At 40.6% G+C, this 16,927-nt stretch overlaps 1 protein-coding gene across 2 annotated transcripts in view; it reads left to right on the top strand.

Annotated features, from left to right (window-relative positions):
• LOC103044063 (uncharacterized) overlaps positions 1-16,927 on the top strand; it is a 79,776-nt gene that overhangs the window by 26,090 nt on the left and 36,759 nt on the right. For both annotated transcript variants that reach the window (XM_007233416.3, XM_049462813.1), the window contains exons 19-31: positions 698-958; positions 2,666-2,926; positions 3,087-3,350; positions 4,679-4,936; positions 6,721-6,981; positions 7,897-8,157; positions 8,248-8,508; positions 10,143-10,406; positions 11,355-11,615; positions 12,401-12,661; positions 13,606-13,860; positions 13,965-14,225; positions 15,720-15,983. In XM_007233416.3, coding sequence (XP_007233478.3) covers positions 698-958; positions 2,666-2,926; positions 3,087-3,350; positions 4,679-4,936; positions 6,721-6,981; positions 7,897-8,157; positions 8,248-8,508; positions 10,143-10,406; positions 11,355-11,615; positions 12,401-12,661; positions 13,606-13,860; positions 13,965-14,225; positions 15,720-15,983 — 3,393 coding nt within the window. The remainder of the gene's footprint in view (positions 1-697; positions 959-2,665; positions 2,927-3,086; positions 3,351-4,678; positions 4,937-6,720; positions 6,982-7,896; positions 8,158-8,247; positions 8,509-10,142; positions 10,407-11,354; positions 11,616-12,400; positions 12,662-13,605; positions 13,861-13,964; positions 14,226-15,719; positions 15,984-16,927) is intronic.

The raw sequence follows: 16,927 nt of genomic DNA, 5'->3' as shown, positions 1-16,927 counted from the left end.
AATTTACATTTTCTGCCGGATCTTAGCTGCACAACACGTCATTCAGTTTTTGAAATATCAACACAGTTCAACTCCATATTGTTACATCTGATTGTGTATTTTGGGCTTATGAACATTGTTTTGGTTATTCAATTATAAACTTTATAAAATCTGTTGTTTTTTTTTTTGCCGTTAAGAATGAATGTGGAGCAAAGTTGCATGCCCATCCACTGTATTCTTCTTACACTCAGAGCAACATTTTCTTATTTGTTGTTTTATTTTAATAACTTGTTCCTCCCATTTACTCCCATTCATTTTCATTTTTCCCTTCAATTCCCAGCCTCCCCTTTTCCCCTTTGACAGACACCAAACTGCACATGCTCCTTCAGGGCAGGCTCCCCATTCTGTCTTAACATCATCAGGAAATGCACTTTTCCTACTTATTCAATGATCGGTTTAAATAATCAAATTATTCATGTAATCTGTTGCATATGGAATATGCAGTATTTCATTTACATTATAAATGATTTCAGTGAATAAATTTACTACTATAAATAACAACTATCCACCATACATTTTTCAGTAACTACGATAAATTATTTGTTAAATATAATATTTTATTATGCATCTTTCTACCGAGCATCTGGTGACTGGTCAGTTCTACAAATTATAGCAGTAACTCCTAAATTATTTAACCTGCTTTTCTCTTCTTCTCCAGCCCCCTGTGCTCCTCAGAATGTCTCTGCAAATCTGCAGTGTGCCAACAACACTGCCTCAGTCTCCTGGTTGGCTAGCCCCGGTGTCGCGGGCTACAACGTTACCGCTCTGGCGCATGACGGCGATGCCAAATTTTGCCAAACCTCAACAACCAGCTGCCAACTGCCCAACATGCATTGCGCTCAAACTTACGACATCGTGGTGACCCCCTTCTCCAGCACGTGTGGCGGATTCCCCAGCAGTACTTTTACCTTCTCAGCAGGTGCGTACAAACTTTAACGGTATACACTTCATGAGTGAAGAATTTTAGGTCTAAATAAAGCATTTTTAAGGTTAAATAAAGAAATTTATCACAAAAAGAAGAAATGGTTAATATATGATTATTTATTAAAAAGGCTTTAAAGGAATTGTTTTACTGAAAATCAAACTAACACCAATTTACAACTAACCCCAGATGCAGTCAATAAGACAAGACATGTTTGGTATCTGAAATATGTTTAATTTGTGAGATACAAACGTCATTGAAAATGTATGTTTGTGTTTGCCTGTGCAAAATGAATAAAGAACTGAATTTATATTGAGCAGGTTAAGAGATGTTTCTATCTGGGGTCAGTGATTAATTTTTTTTTTTTTTCAGTAAACTGTTTCTTCACAAGCTACTTTAGACAATCTAAAGACCTTTTAACCAAAGGCATCAAAAGTATTCACATACATTCTCAGAAGAGGTATAGATACTAGAGGTAGAAGTATAGATACTAAAGCTTAAAAATACTGCTTTTAAAACTACTTACAGTTGGTGCTGGACGATTTTCACGATTAATTCGATTTAATCGAATAACAGTTTTAATGCGATTTTCAAAATAAAGTAATCACGATTTTACATACAGACATTTTATCTTTTTCATCTACAATATCCGAAAATGCTACTCATTTCTGAAGTGGTTATCCGTCTTACCTTGGTTACCGGCACCTCCCACAGACTAGCCCACGCATATTCTCTAACCGTTCCTCCGAGGACTGTGTTGAAAGTGCTGGAGCAGAGCAGTGTGTGAGTTTCTCCACAGCTGTGTGTACATGAGGTCAGTGCGTAACGCATGGGCTTGTAAACAGTGTTTTGGATCATTGACTCAATGAGTCTACTCAACCCAAAGTGACCAAACACCATTTTTTTTAACAGGTAAACCTAGTTTTGAATCTGTAGTTAGATTTTTAGGAGGAGGAAAATTATCAATTATTATCAAAAATCTTGATAATAATTTTTAGGCCATAATCGCCCAGCACTACCTACAGTATAAAAGTAAAAGTAATATAATGGGAAAAAATGCCATATATATAGTGCACTACCCCCCCCCCCCTCCCCAAAACACATTTTACTAAGTTAAAACATTTACTATGTTGAAAAATGTGGGATGCACTAGACTTCCTGTTTCACATATGTGCCCGTTGAAAATTAATGCGTTTTAATACAATGTAAATATATTAAAGACTTCGAAATCTTGAGTCTTTGCACAGAACATCCTCATACTAGGCTACATACATCTGCTATGTTCTTGCTGGAGTGTGGGTGGGCGTGACGTTTGCAGGTGCGATGGATAAACCGAGTTTTAACCAATAGGGTGTTGGAATGATATATGTTTATACTTCTCATCCAACCACAATTAGATTAACTCTATCTGGATGGAGAGATTTATCTGGATAGGGGTTTTATTGAATGATGAGAAGCTAAAATGAAATAGGAGTATTTTTAAAATGTAAGGAGAAAGTAGAAAGTTTAGATAATTGTGTGAAAATGTAAGAAATAGAAGTAAACAGCTGTCTTAATAATTATTATTCCAGTAAAGAAAAAATAACCCAAATTTCTGCTTAAGTAAGGTAACAAAGTAATTGTACGTAATTATTTTACAGCTCTTCTTTTTTAATGTTTGCTGTACTAAACTCTATTTGTGTTTCTTTATCTTACCTCTCATAGGTCCATGTCCTCCCACTAACGTCCAGGCCTCTCTGAGCTGTGACAATAACATCAGCTCTGTCAACTGGCTGGCTGCCCTCAATGCCGAAATGTACATCGCCACAGCTACAGGATTACATGGCCACACCTACACCTGCACTACAAACACCACCAGCTGCTCATTCCTGGACCTGCACTGTGGAGACAGTTACACCATTACTGTGGTAACTGTGGAGCGTGGCTGCAGAAGCAACCCAAGCACACCTGTCCATCTGAAATCAGGTGAGTCAGGAGGTGGGGCTATGTGCATGTACAACACCATTATAGTAAAAATAATGCATTTAATTTGTCACCATACTTACCAGTGATTTATTGAGCTTTTACAGTTATTTTTTTTTAAATGAACATGTCAGTTAACAGCATTATATCTTTCTCTGTCCAGCTATCTGTCCTCCTACAAACCTGGCATCACACACCGCCTGTGACACCAATGTCATCTCAATCATATGGGACCCCAGCCCAGAGCAGGGAGTCACCTACTTCCTGTTCTTTCAGCAGGAGGGTGGGCCCAACTCCACTTTAACCACCACATCAACATTTTCCACAGTGGATGGAGCAGAGTGTGGCTTGGTTTGGACTGTGAAGGTGGCTGCACAAGACAGCACCTGCACCAGCATCTACAGCGCACCTCTGAATATCCATACAAGTAAGGAAATGATTGGTGCAGTACCATGTGTAACCATATCAATATATATAAAAAAGATTGTTAGTTTTCTTACTTTGTTAAAAAAGGGAGCAAGTATAAATAGCAAGTATAACTAAATAGCAAATATAACTGTGTTACACTATATATACACTTCAGTGTATACACCTCTATGTACAGATAGTATAGGGCTGCAACGATCAGTATTGCTACCAGTAGTGACAAGGACACAAAACACAAAACTAACTATTTGTCAGGAAGTATAAAAAAGAGTATTTATCTGTGGCCACCATCTGTAAAGCAATTCAAACAGCTTACATTTAAACTACATTAAGTAATCAGGGACAACACTGGAGGTTTGACACTTTGATACAATGTAAAGAAGTCAGTGTACAGCTTGTATAAAATTGGCTGTTGCTCTCGACAAACATGGTCTAGGCTATAAGAAGATTGTTAACACCCTAAAACTGAGAAACAGCACAATGGCCAAAGTCATACAGCAGTTTTTTACAGAACGGGTTCCACTCAGATCAGGCCTCTCATGGCCGACCATAGAAGTTGAGTTCAGTTGCGTGTTCAGCGTAATGTCCAGATGTTGGCTTTATAAAAAAGATGCATGAGTACTGCCAACATTGCTGTCAGTCTGCAGTGCTCAGATCATATACCACACACTGCATCAACTCTGCCTGGCACTGTCCTAGAAGTGAGCCTCTTCAAAAGCTGGTGCACAAGAAAGCCTCTGGTGAAGTGTACCAAGACAACTGTCTCTTTCCTACAGTCAAGCATGGTGGTGGTAGCATCATGGTCCGGTGCTGCACGAGTGCTTCCTACACTGGGGATCTGAATTCCAACATGTACTGTGATATTTTAAAGCAGAGCATGATCCCCTACCTCAATAGCAGTAAAGCTGTATAGCAGACTTCAACATAATAACAGCCCCAAATCCACATCTCCAAGATGACAAGTGCCTTTTTTGTTCCCAATTGAGCACCTGTGGTGCATCCTCAAGCAGAAGGTGAGGAGGATAATGTGTCTACCATATCTGTGATGTTGTGAAGGAATGGAAGAGGATTCTAGTTGAAACCTGTGCAGCTCTACTGAATACCATACAGAAATGGGTTTAGGCAGTGCTAGATAATAATGGTGGTTTGTCTCTTTGGACACTTCATTATTTTGGGGCAAATTAGGGTTTCTTGACTAATTGTTGATTAATCATTTAATCAAAAAATATAATCGACAGGCTAGTCGACTACTAAAACATTCAGTACATATGCAGGCCAATGTTTTAATGACATTCTACATAACATATTCTTCTGCCTTGTTGCCCTTAGGTCCATGCTCACCCTCAGACCTGGCAGCTACAGCTGAGTGTGGCACTAACCTAGGATACCTCAGCTGGCAAGGTGGAACCGGTGCCCTCGAATACATCACCAGTCTGTTGAGTGACCAGGGTCATACTGTTTCCTGTACATCTAACACCACATCCTGTATTGTAAAGCTGGAGTGTGGGCATCATTACACAGCGAGTGTAGTCTCCTCCACTGGGTCCTGCAACAGCACTGCACACAGCACTGTACAGTTTGACTCAGGTAAGCAATTTCAAAATTGGTTTATAGTATATTCTAGCTTTTTAGGCTCTAAACCTGTATAAAGACTATAAAGCTGTTGGTGGTACAAGTATATGGTAACTCCATATTACAGAATGATTAGGGGTGTGCAATACGGCCCTAAAATATAATCACTATACATTTATATATTTATAAATATTGAAAGATTGAAATCAAACAAAGAAACACTCAGGCATCTATCATACACACTTTGCAAGGTGCGTCAAGATGCTGAGGGCTATCCTACACCATGTCAGCTGTCTATTTTCACATCATGCGCCCGCACACTAAAATAGTGACAAAAGTGTCGTGCTGTAAAGATATCAACGCGCAAAAGTCATAGTGCACCTGGCTCTTTAAGGGAACGACATATAGCACACTGATTGGTTTATTTCCCCTTCCCACAAAAGACACTCATGATTAATTAAGATAATTAGTTCATGCCTTTCATGCATTACAAGCCATGCAAGTCTTATTTTTTGCGCCCTGACGATACCAAACACACACCGACATACAAAAAAACAAGCTGCGCGATGTGCAATTGATCAGTGCACTATGGATTACTAATTTAGTAGTATAAATAGGGCCCTATGACTATAGAAAACATTAAAGGACTAGCTTGAAAAGCAATGACTAGTCACTAGCATAAACATGCTGTATTGTTCGCACTACAAGGCACAGCAGATTATACGATGCATTGTGCGACACTAGTAAGGGACAGGAGTGTCGCCATGATTTTTTCGTTCTGATTCAGCAGGTCTCACCACTTGGTGGGGGTTGTGGTGGTGGGGGTGTAAATAAGTTAAGTAAAGCTGAGCTAAGTAAACAAAACTGTAACTCTTAAAGCACTGGATGTTAATCTACACAAATGTCTCTCATGAAACTGTTTATTTGGGTGAGTAAAGCGCATCCATGTATTTACAGTAAGCTTAGAATACCAGATTTTCACTAAGGCTGGGCGCAGCAACATTAGCATTAGTTGCTAACTGCTAGTGTAAGCCGCAGTTATCGCTAGTCAATACCACCCGACAGCGTTACACTGAAATACCCTATGTCTTCCAGTAAGCCAGGGCGATATTAGCTAGTGGCTTGTGCCACATAGCTTGTTTTAACACGGTAAATGTGCAGGCTACAGTCTGATATACTCGCCTCTGAACAACAAAAGAGCTAGTGCTTAGCGCGGTTAACAGCTAATGATATTGTTTCTGTAGCCTCTGTGCTGGAGAACTGAACTAAAACTCCTGTATAACGCTGTACTTCAGCAGAGTGGCTTTACTGCTCCTTATAACCTGACTGGCATAATTCATACATAAGGTGCACCAGATTGAATGGCGCACTGATGATTTTGGGGAAAGTAAAGGATTTTAATTGCGCCTTATAGTACTAAGAATACAATAAGTCAAACCAACAAACATGCAAAAAAGACACAAACAGAACATGACAGTGGGTCAAAAAGCAAGATAGGGAACAAAGGTAAACATGAGGCATATAAACACAGACACAGACAAGGAACAACTGGGGAGGATAACGAAGGGGGCGGGGTTACAAATGAGACATGGCTAGGAAAACAATCAGATTTGGGAAGCTGAGCAAGAGCATGAGACAGAAACAGAAAGAACAAAAAAAGAAGAGACACCACAAACATAAGCTAAGGGGTAACATAGTTCTACAAAAAACACCCTTAATGCTTCATAAAAGTTTATTATTTTGCACAACCTGCTATGGCACACCCCTAATTCTCCCTTTTCTTCTCTCCAAACCTGCAGCCCCCTGCCTGGCTGATCATGTGAATGGCCATCTGAACTGTGATGCCAACACACTGGCTGTGGATTGGGCTGCCATTCCGGGGAATCCAAGCTCTTACACTGTGCTGGCTATCGGAACTGATGGCTCGCGCTCTTCTTGTGACACCAGCAGCACCTCCTGTACTATCCAGAGCTTAAACTGTAGCCAAACTTATTCCATTGCCGTGACTCCTTCCACCGTCAATTGTGATGTGAAGGGCTCGGAGTACCAGGTGCAGGCAGGTATGTATACCAAGAAGGTGAATGCTTGCGACTTAGTCAAGTGGGTTGACTATAGAGAAAGAGGGGCAGGGAAAGCGTAAACACAGGTAACTGCATGGCCTCCACATGGCTGGGCACGTGCTTGTAAACACAGTGGCTGACAGCCTGTTGAAAGCTGTGCACCTCAGTCTGCCACAGTTTTGTGCAAATATTTCCAGTTACAGCAGAAAATATGCTTTTGATCCCAGAAATCTTTACTCTTCAAAAGACCATTTAAATGCCTGATTAAAGGGCCGATTATTGTTGCTTTGTTGTTTTTCTTGGGTTTCGATTGCTCGGCTGACTCTAAAGTGCTGACTTAGCTCTTGGTCGGTCCGGATCGATCCAAAGCATGCGGGTGGGTGACGCCACGTTTCCTGCATTGTTTAATATCGCAATATATATCATCAAAAAACATTGCAATTTCATTTGTTTCCAATATAGCGCAGCCCTAAAAACGACTTTTAAATGAAATCAGAGCAAACTTACTTGATCATGTCATCAGCCCTGGGCTGACAATGCGAGAGGCTGGACAGAGTTCAGCCCAACTTTAACTGTTTTCCTGTCGCCTCTGTCATCCGGACATTTAGACGCACGTGAGCAATCTAAATTTTAGTTTTATGACAAAGCTTACTGAAGATAAGAGTGTTGTGGTGTTTCGTTTTGCAGGATATATGAGGTATTTAGCAGTTTGGGTATGTAGTTTTGTGAACTGTATTATGCTGATAAAACCAGCCTAGTTTACAAAATTGTGTTTTAGCAAATTTTAGATTAAATTGAACTGTCTGAAATGTATCAAAACATCAAATTTTATCCATTTTACATTAAAAATGAGATATAATCCATTCTGGATTTTTGGTTGTGAATCAACATGTTCCTTCCTTTGCTTTCTTTCAGCCCCTTGTATGGCACTGAACCCATCTGTCGCAGTGGAGTGCAGTACAAATATTGCCATAGTATCATGGGACAACATGGGAGCACAGCAGTCCTACAAGGTGTCAGCGTTGAACTTCACAGGTGGGGGAGCCGAGTGTACGACCACGGGTTCATCCTGCACCTTTTCTCAATTCCGCTGCGGAGAGACTTACACAGTCCTCATTACGGGCGTGACAGACCAGTGCATCAGCCAGCCCAGCACAGCCATGGAGCTCAGCACAGGTCAGAGATGAAGATGCCCACCTGCTACATCTAGGTTTGGAATATTGCTCAGATCTAAACACCTGTTTATGCTGTTATTGTCTCCTCCAGGTCCCTGCGTCCCCAGCCACGTCGTGGTGACATACGACTGTGACACAGAAATCACGATAGTGACGTGGGACTTCTCCCGCGGAGCCGACAGTTACGTGGTTTACGTGGTGGGTAGCCATGGACACGAAACCAACTGCTCCAACACAGACACCACCTGTGAATTTCTTGACCTGGCGTGTGGGCAGGACTACACTGTCACGGTGGTTGCAGTTCGTGGTTCCTGCACAAGCCAGGCCAGTCAGCCCGTCACTGTGTCTACAGGTAAACACTGCGGAACCGTCACATTCTCGTCCTGTTTTTGTGTCTTTCAGGTCTGCCCGTGTTTATTTACCCTCTGCACATGCCCTGTGTGTATCCTGTGTCTCCACCCCTGTTTTCTGTGTGGTTACCTGTTCATTTGTAGCTCCGCCTCCTTGTTATCCGGTCCCAGGTGTTTCCCATTTCCCGTTCTTGTCTGTTTTAATTATAGTCCTCCTTGTCCCAGTGTTGCTCGTCCGTGGTTGTATGTTGTTATGTCAGTCAGGTTTCGTGTTCCTGTGTTTTCTATGTACTCCGTGTTTCCTTTTGTTTTAGTTTTTTGAATAAATACGCAGTGCGTTCGCTTTCCATGTCTCCTTCCTGCTCCCGTCTGACAGGAACAGAGGATGAAGAGAGAGCTTTAAATGAACAAAATGGCTAAAAAACTGTAGGACTCAAATTAATTTTTTTTTTGTTCTGTTATTTTTTTATCTGAAGTCAGTTTTAACATTTTTGCCAGTGTTAGGCACGATACTTTGAAAAAGTAATTAGTTATAGTTACTAGTTACTTCTCCAAAAGAGTTACTTCTCAGAGTTACTAACTGAGTTACACCATTATAAAAGTAACTGGTTACCAGTAAAAGTAACTATTGCGTTACTTTTGTGTTACTCACCCCCGTAACCCCCACTCCCCGGCCCCCACCTTCTCAGAGCATGTTTCATAAGCCAGATGAATAGAGCGCACGACAGCAAAGACAAGTACCTGCATAGAGGTTTGTCCATGACAAATTTTTTGTTCGGGGACATAATGTGCACTCGACGTGCACATTTTTACCTTTGACCTCAGTGAGTTTGAAATAGTGTCGGTATTTCCATCTGGAAAAGGCTGTTTTGCCACTGGAGTCCTCCTCACTCGCCATCTCTCGCTATGCACTGTAAACTCCTGCCACTATGCATGCGCTTTAAACACCCACCCACTTATTTTCTCTGATTGGCTGAAGACGTAATCTTACTATACCTTAGCCAATCATCTCATCCTCCCCTCCCTTGTGACTCACACACACAACGCACACACACACTTGCGCCTTTGACTGTATGTGCGATGTTAAAAAAAAGTTCATTGAGCGGCTAAAGTAACGTGCAGTAACGGGGTGTCGGAAATGGTAACACCTTTATAGTTACAGTCAGAGTAATTAGTTAGATTACTTGTTACTGTAAAATGTAACGGCGTTAGTAACACCGTTTATTTTAACGCCGTTATTACCATCACTGGTTTTAGCACAGCTAAAAAGTAGCTGAAAATATAATAATAATATAATATAATAGTAATACTTTCAGGCCTGACACAATCAGCTTTTTTTGAAAATATATATTGTTCCAGAAATAAATGCAATAAACGCTGAAATATTAAGCCTGTTTAGAAATCGTAATTGAATTGTAAAAGGTTTTAATGTCTTAAAATAAACAAACAATATTGTGTGATAAATAGATAGTGAGTTTGGTATGTGACAACAAATACTAACAAAATATGTAGAAGCTTTATTTTGTCTTTAACTTTATTTACTATAACCCCTGGATAGAAATGCACTAATGTTAACTAATGTACAGTGTCCTCGTCTTTTCTCCTCGTCTTCATCTCTCTGTCTGTCCCTATCCAGGCCCGTGTCCTTATTCTGATCTCCGAGCCTCTTTGGACTGTAGCGTTAATGCCGCACACGTTTCGTGGACGCCGGGGAGCGGTATTCTTAGGTACAACGTCTCAGCCGACGCCTTTGATATAGGCAATCACCTGGCCTGTAGCACCGAAGGCTCTGCGTGTAACGTGACCAACTTGCAGTGTGCAACGTTTTACCAGATCAGTGTGACTGGAGAGGGTCCAACCTGCCCCAGTCCACCTCAGGGATGGGTGACCATTCCTACAGGTAATGTCTCAGCATCACCCTCTGGCTGTGTAAGCTAGGCTGGTCTATAAGAGAAGAGGCTTTAGAACTAGTGATACACCGAATATTTTTTTTTGGCCCAACTGAATAAATGAAACAGCTTTAATGTATTTTTCAATGCTTTTTAAAACATAAGCAGTTACAAAACTGCCTATGACTAAGCTTAAATCTAGTAGATAAGATATTCTAATAATAAATGTACCTCTGTAGTGCTATTTTAATCATAAATGTACCTCAGTACAGCTAATCTAATTATAAATGTACCTCAGCAAGGATATTCCAGTCACACACTTACCTCAGTAAAGCTATTCTAAGCATAAATGTGCCTTGGCTGTCCAATTTGAGTAAAAAAAAAAATTATTGTTATTTAAATTATAAATTAACCTCAGAAGTGCTATTCTAATCAAGAATGTACCTCAGCTGTGCTACTTAAGTGACATTTGAGTAAATTTCACACAGAGAGAAAGGTGACCAGGCTTTTGGTTAGCAAACAAATTACCTCAGTTAACGTTACTATCCTAGCCCTGTACAGATTGTATCTTTCAGTTGGAAAACAGCAAGCTTTTGAAGAGGTAGAAAAATGAGTGTAGAAAAGGTAAAAAACTTGAAATTCTGTTTGTAGTCTTTTCCTTCCTCCCCTCTGATATTCAGTGCTTCCATGGAGAAGGGAGAAAACATTGCAGAAATACTTTAAATAAATGTGTCATTGTTAGGTTTCACTTATTTTGAATTATTATTTTGTTTTTTTTTTGCCTATTTAGGCTTGATTGCCAAAAATTAGGTGCATCTCTATTTCTTCAGCTGCTTCAGACCTCTGATGTTTTTAAGGGAACATAGAAATATCATGTAAAAAAGAACACTTGGACATGTTCAATTTTTGTGGTTCAAACATTTCTCTTCTCACTCGCCCTCACCTTTGTCATCCCTCAGCTCCGTGCCCCCCGACTCAGGTGTCAGTCCAGTCCTCATGCAACTCAAATGTTGCATCTGTTTCATGGGCATTATCTCAGGGGTCTCTCTCCTACCTCGCTACTGCCCAGGGCAGGGGCGGTCACAGGGCAAGCTGCAGCATCAATGGGACGTCCTGCGACATCAGTGGACTTCAGTGCGGAGAGACGTATGAGATTCATGTTTCAGGGGTGGACGAAAGCTGCATCGGGCCGAAGAGTGAGGTTCAGATTCTTAAGACTGGTGAGTCAGATTAGGGCTGTTTAATAGAGCTGTGCATTAGCAAGAACTTGGCGATACAGGAAGTATCACAATATGGGGGTACAATTCAATGCATAATGTACTGTGAGCAAGGCAATTTATAAAGTGAGTCAGATAATGTTGTAACGTTGCATTATGACACCATGTGCATTGAGAGAACAGACGATCCCACATTCTGTTACTATGAAATATCATGCAATTGCATTGTTTGAACACCAGATGATAGAATACCACTAGCGCAGGCCAGAGAACCAGTGGGCGTAAGCAAAGAGAGGAGGATATGTCAATCATTTTAGACCAATCAACAGCCAGAGTTAGCTGTCCACAATTTTTTTTTTGTTAAAGCCTGCTATAAGGGTTTGTTTTGGATCTGTCGTTTCTTTTGGCTTGTGGAAGCTGAGGCTGAGCCGGGGAAGCAGTGGTTCCTGTTGCGAGTGTGGTGGGGTTTTAACTTCAGCCACCCAACCTTCACAAGCCAAAAGGAGCAGTACATTTTGGTGAAAAAAGATACTTTAATTTGAAATGCAGATGAATTAAAGTAAATTAAAGTCATCAAAAATTATTTTTTTTCAGTACAGATATGAGAAAAATCTAGAGTAAAAGAAGAGTATTAAAATTTACTTCATTTACAGTTCACTACTGTTTTATAGTCAATGATATGTAGAGCACGTAAGTTTGATGTTTTTTTACACTCACACTGTTTACTATACCAGGATTTTCATAAAGTAGTTCACTGACTCATAATGACCTTTATTTTATTTCTGCAGCTCCATGCATTCCTGACGATGTCCATGCAGTACTGAAGTGCCAATCAACTGTGCTTAATGTTACCTGGCAACAGAAAGGCGAAGCCACTCACTACAAGGCCATGGTGCACAGCAGCGACGGCCAAATGAGCATCTGTGACACAGACACGACCTCCTGCGCAGTTCCCAACATCCTCTGCGGTTTGACATACAATGTGGAGGTGGTCGCCCAAAACGAGAGGTGCAACAGCACGCTCAGCTCTGTCCAGCACGCTGTCTCAGGTAGGGGAGAGAGATATGCCTGTATAAACTGGATAGCACTTCTCTGTGACGTACTACCTACCCATCAGTGCCAGTCACAGGTTTAGACACATTTAAATTCAGTGGCGGATCCTACCAAATCTCTCTCAGTGGGGGAGTAAAATTTATGATTTTATTTTGACCTGTTCAATATTAGCAGATATCTAGACAATAGTCAAATTGCAATATAAATATTTATATTTAAGCTATTATACCGTAGACATTATATACTGTATATATATATATATATATATATATATATATATATATATATATATATATATGCAGCTCTGGAAAAAATGAAGCGACCACTTCAGTTTCTGAATCAGGTTCTCTGATTTTGCTATTTAATTACTGTCAATTTGCAAAAAATGAGAAATGGCTGAAATAAGAAAAAAGATGCAAAGCTTTCAAACCTCAAATAATAAAGTTTTAAGGGTTCAGAAATGAATATTTGGTGAAATAACACTGGTTTTTAATCACAGTTTTCAAGCATCTTGGCATGTTCTCCTCCACCAGTCTTACACACTGCTTTTGAATAACTTTATGCTTTACACTCCTGATGCAAAAATTCAAGTAGTTCAGTTTGGTTTGATGGCTTGTGATCATCCATCTTCCTCTTGATTATATTCCAGAGGTTTTTAATTTGGTAAAATCAAAGAAACTCACATTTTAAAGTGGTTATTTATTTTTTCCAGAGCTGTATATGTATGATGTAAGGAAAAAACACATCATATACATATTTAAACCCGAGTAAAAGAAAGTTTACCTTTTATCCAGACAGATTAGTGGGATCGGAAGACACAACACTACACTGCTATCAATTTGTTTCTTGCAGCATTAGTCTATACTCTTAATTTAGTTTTTAGTTTTAATTTTAATTTTAGTGTTTTTTAGAGTAACATCTCTCTGCGGTCTGTCTCTAGCTCCATGCCCTCCTCCAACCATCACTGCAGTTCTGGACTGTGCTTCTAACAACATCTTAGTGAACTGGTCCTCCAGCGTGCCCGGAGTCACGTACATGGCACAAGCCGTCTCCTCCACCAGCAATTATACCTGCAGCACCACAAGCACAGGCTGCGCTATCCAGGTGACTTGTGGCTCAATCTACAATGTCAGTGTTGTGCCCATTCAGAACGGCTGTGCCGGTGCCCATTCATCCTACACAATCATTCAAGCAGGTCAGTGTTGAACACAAATAATAGATATTTTATAGACTATGCCTTTCTACACTATATTTGAATGTATATATATAATATATAATTATTGTTTAATATGCGCGTAGCTCCTTGTACCCCTACCCTGACGGAGGTGGAGATGGACTGCCTGTCAGATTCCGCCTGGGTGGTGTGGACGGAGTCGGCGGGGGTGGATTCCTACATCGTCGTTGCGTCTGACAGTAGTGGACATACATATGAGTGCAACTCCAGTGACAGCACATGCGCGGTTTCTGACCTAGTGTGTGGGAAGCATTACAACTTCAGCGTGACTGCCATCAATAGCCAGTGCAGCAGCCCAGTCAGCAACACTGTGGAGTCAGAGACAGGTAAGTCCATAGACTGTGTATAGCTGGACAGAGCATCGTCTCTCAAAAGTGAAGCTACCACAGGTCGGGCGCCCCCTGCTGTTCGGTTGCAGAAAGCTGTGTAACCCCACCCATCCCCATAGGATTCAATGGCAAAACAGACAACTTTCAATCACGTTTTTTTCTAATTTACTGTAATTCTACCTCCATTATTTAAATGTAACAGTTAGTGTAACCTCTGCTTATATTGTAACATTTTTCTATCCCCATAGAATTCGTTTTTTTTTTTTAAACGTTATTCAGCTCTATTTAAAAAGATGTGGTTGTTGTAAAAGAGCTGGGTTACACCTAGCTGGGGTGGGACCAATGACTGTATGGGTGGGACCAATAACAGACCCTTAGCCTTTGACCTATTGTGTATAGCTCTGTGGAGGCAGCCCTCAGGGGCGGGTTTATTCAAATAAGTAGGCTGTGCCTCCACAGTCTTTCTCCCTCCTCTGGTCTCTCTACTGCGCAGACTCGGGTTTAAGGATCGCCAACATGGCGGAAGATTTTGGCTTCATTTTCATTGAATGATTTACAGTCTCTGGGTGAAACAGAAACAAAAGTAATCTGGATTTATACATATGGCCCATTCCTTTCCTCTAAACTCTACTTTCCCACTCATTCACTATTACCTACACAACAGTAGTAATCTCCTCCACCTAGTGGATGGCTGTGGCCATTTATGATCAGATCAGCAACATTTAACCCAAACACAAAGATCCAACTCCTAACAGCTAAGTTGCTGTGGTCGTTTATAATCAGATCAGCAACATTTAACACAAATACGTAACCTTCAGAAATACACTAATCAGGGGTGCTGAGTGGTCTAGCGGGCAAAGCTCTGCCACTATGATCAGGGAATCACTGGTTTGAATCCCAGGCATGCAGCTTGCCATCAGCTGACTGAGCCCTAAGAGAGCACAATAGTCCTTGCTCTCTTTGGGTGGGTAGATGGCGTCCTTTCCCCTCATCTCTCCAAAGGATGATGTCGATCAGCACAAGACATCTGTGAGCTGATGTATCAGAACCAAGTAGCTGCGCTTTCCTCCAAGCTCACTGTGTAATTCTGCATCCGCAGCAGTTGGAAAAGAGGCGGTGGCTGACTTTACATCGAAGAAGGAGGCATGTGCTAGTCTTCACACTTCGTGTGTTGTGGCATCACTAGTAATGGGAGATATACAGCTGAAAAGCAGCTAAACGGATGGAACAATTTAGCCTAGATAAATTGGGGAGAAAAAATTGAGAAAATTCAAAATAAGTCTTAAAAAAAAGAGAGGAAGGGACCAATCATCCACTACGCCACAAGCTCTTAACAGGGCTCATCAGGTATGCACCTCCCTTTATCAGTGTTTCGCTGAATTAGGCTCACACCACCTCAAATCATCCTCTGTCCTTACTGTCAGATTCCTCTTCATTGTGTTCCAAAGGCTGTGGTCGTGTTTTAAACTTTTTCTCTCTCTGTTTCTTTAGCCCCCTGTGCTCCGAGCTCTGTGAATGCGTCAGTGGGGTGCATGAGTGGCACAGTGAGCGTGTGGTGGGATGAGAGTGTTGGGGCTCTCAGCTACACAGTCACCCTCGAGCGTACCGACGGCAACACCTCCTGCTGCACTACACATGACTCCACGTCTTGTGACATCCCTTACCTTCCATGCGACCAGATGTATGCTGTGACAGTCACTGCAGCGGGTCGCACCTGTAACAGCTCTCAGAGCACACCCTTTATCATACGAACAGGTAACAAATGCTGTCAATACTGTGTGAATTATGTATTACATCATGTTTCTGTGAGTCAATTTATGTGCTATGTGTTTGACATATTTTCAATATTTATATGACATCATTTGTTATTTTTGGATTCTGCTTGGTTTACTTTATGGCTGTTAACATTAATGTGTTATCGCATGCAGTTAATCTGGAAACTTAACTGCTGAATTTTATGCTCTCTTATTTTCTCTCTCTCTCTCTCTCTCTCTCACACACACACACACACACACACACAAACACACACAGCTAAGACACACTTTCTCATTTCAAGCTCTTGACCGTGGAATATGGAGCTACACTAACGTTCATTTTCTCCATTAAACTCTCGGTTAAACTCAGTAACTCAGCACATTACAATATTCTACTTTTTAAAAGCATTAAAACTACCCTGTGATATAATACAGTACAGAAGGATCTAGTTTGCCAGGCCTAAGGCACACCACACTACACCATTATTGCTGTCCTCTTTACAAAAATACAGTTAATTAACAGCATTAAAAAATGTGTTTAAGATTTTATCCATGATTTATTCACAGAATATTGTTGTGATTAATACAATTATTGATTGGCACTAATAATACAAATCATTATTATCAAAAGCTCAGCTCTAAAGGAAAAAAAAAGTATTATTAAGAGTGATTAATCACAGAATTCTATTGTGCTAAATTTGATCATTCTTTTTAATCAGTTGACACCACTAGTATATTTATATTACCTAACACATAACTAGAATTTATTTGCATTTTATGGATTTTTTGTCCTAGTTCTGTATGTTATGCTGTTGTGTATCCCGTTATTAATATTAAATCAGTGCTCCCTGATTCAGTTTAAGTTTGCCGTTATTCACAATGGTTATCAACATGAAAACTCATATTCTCACCGATATAAAAAAATGATTTATCATACAATTATAT

The sequence above is a fragment of the Astyanax mexicanus genome, chromosome 13, assembly GCF_023375975.1.
Source record: "Astyanax mexicanus isolate ESR-SI-001 chromosome 13, AstMex3_surface, whole genome shotgun sequence".
Taxonomy (NCBI): Eukaryota; Metazoa; Chordata; class Actinopteri; order Characiformes; family Acestrorhamphidae; genus Astyanax; species Astyanax mexicanus.
The sequence above is the reverse complement of the archived record's forward strand: the minus strand, read 5'-3'. Positions and strand labels throughout refer to the sequence as shown.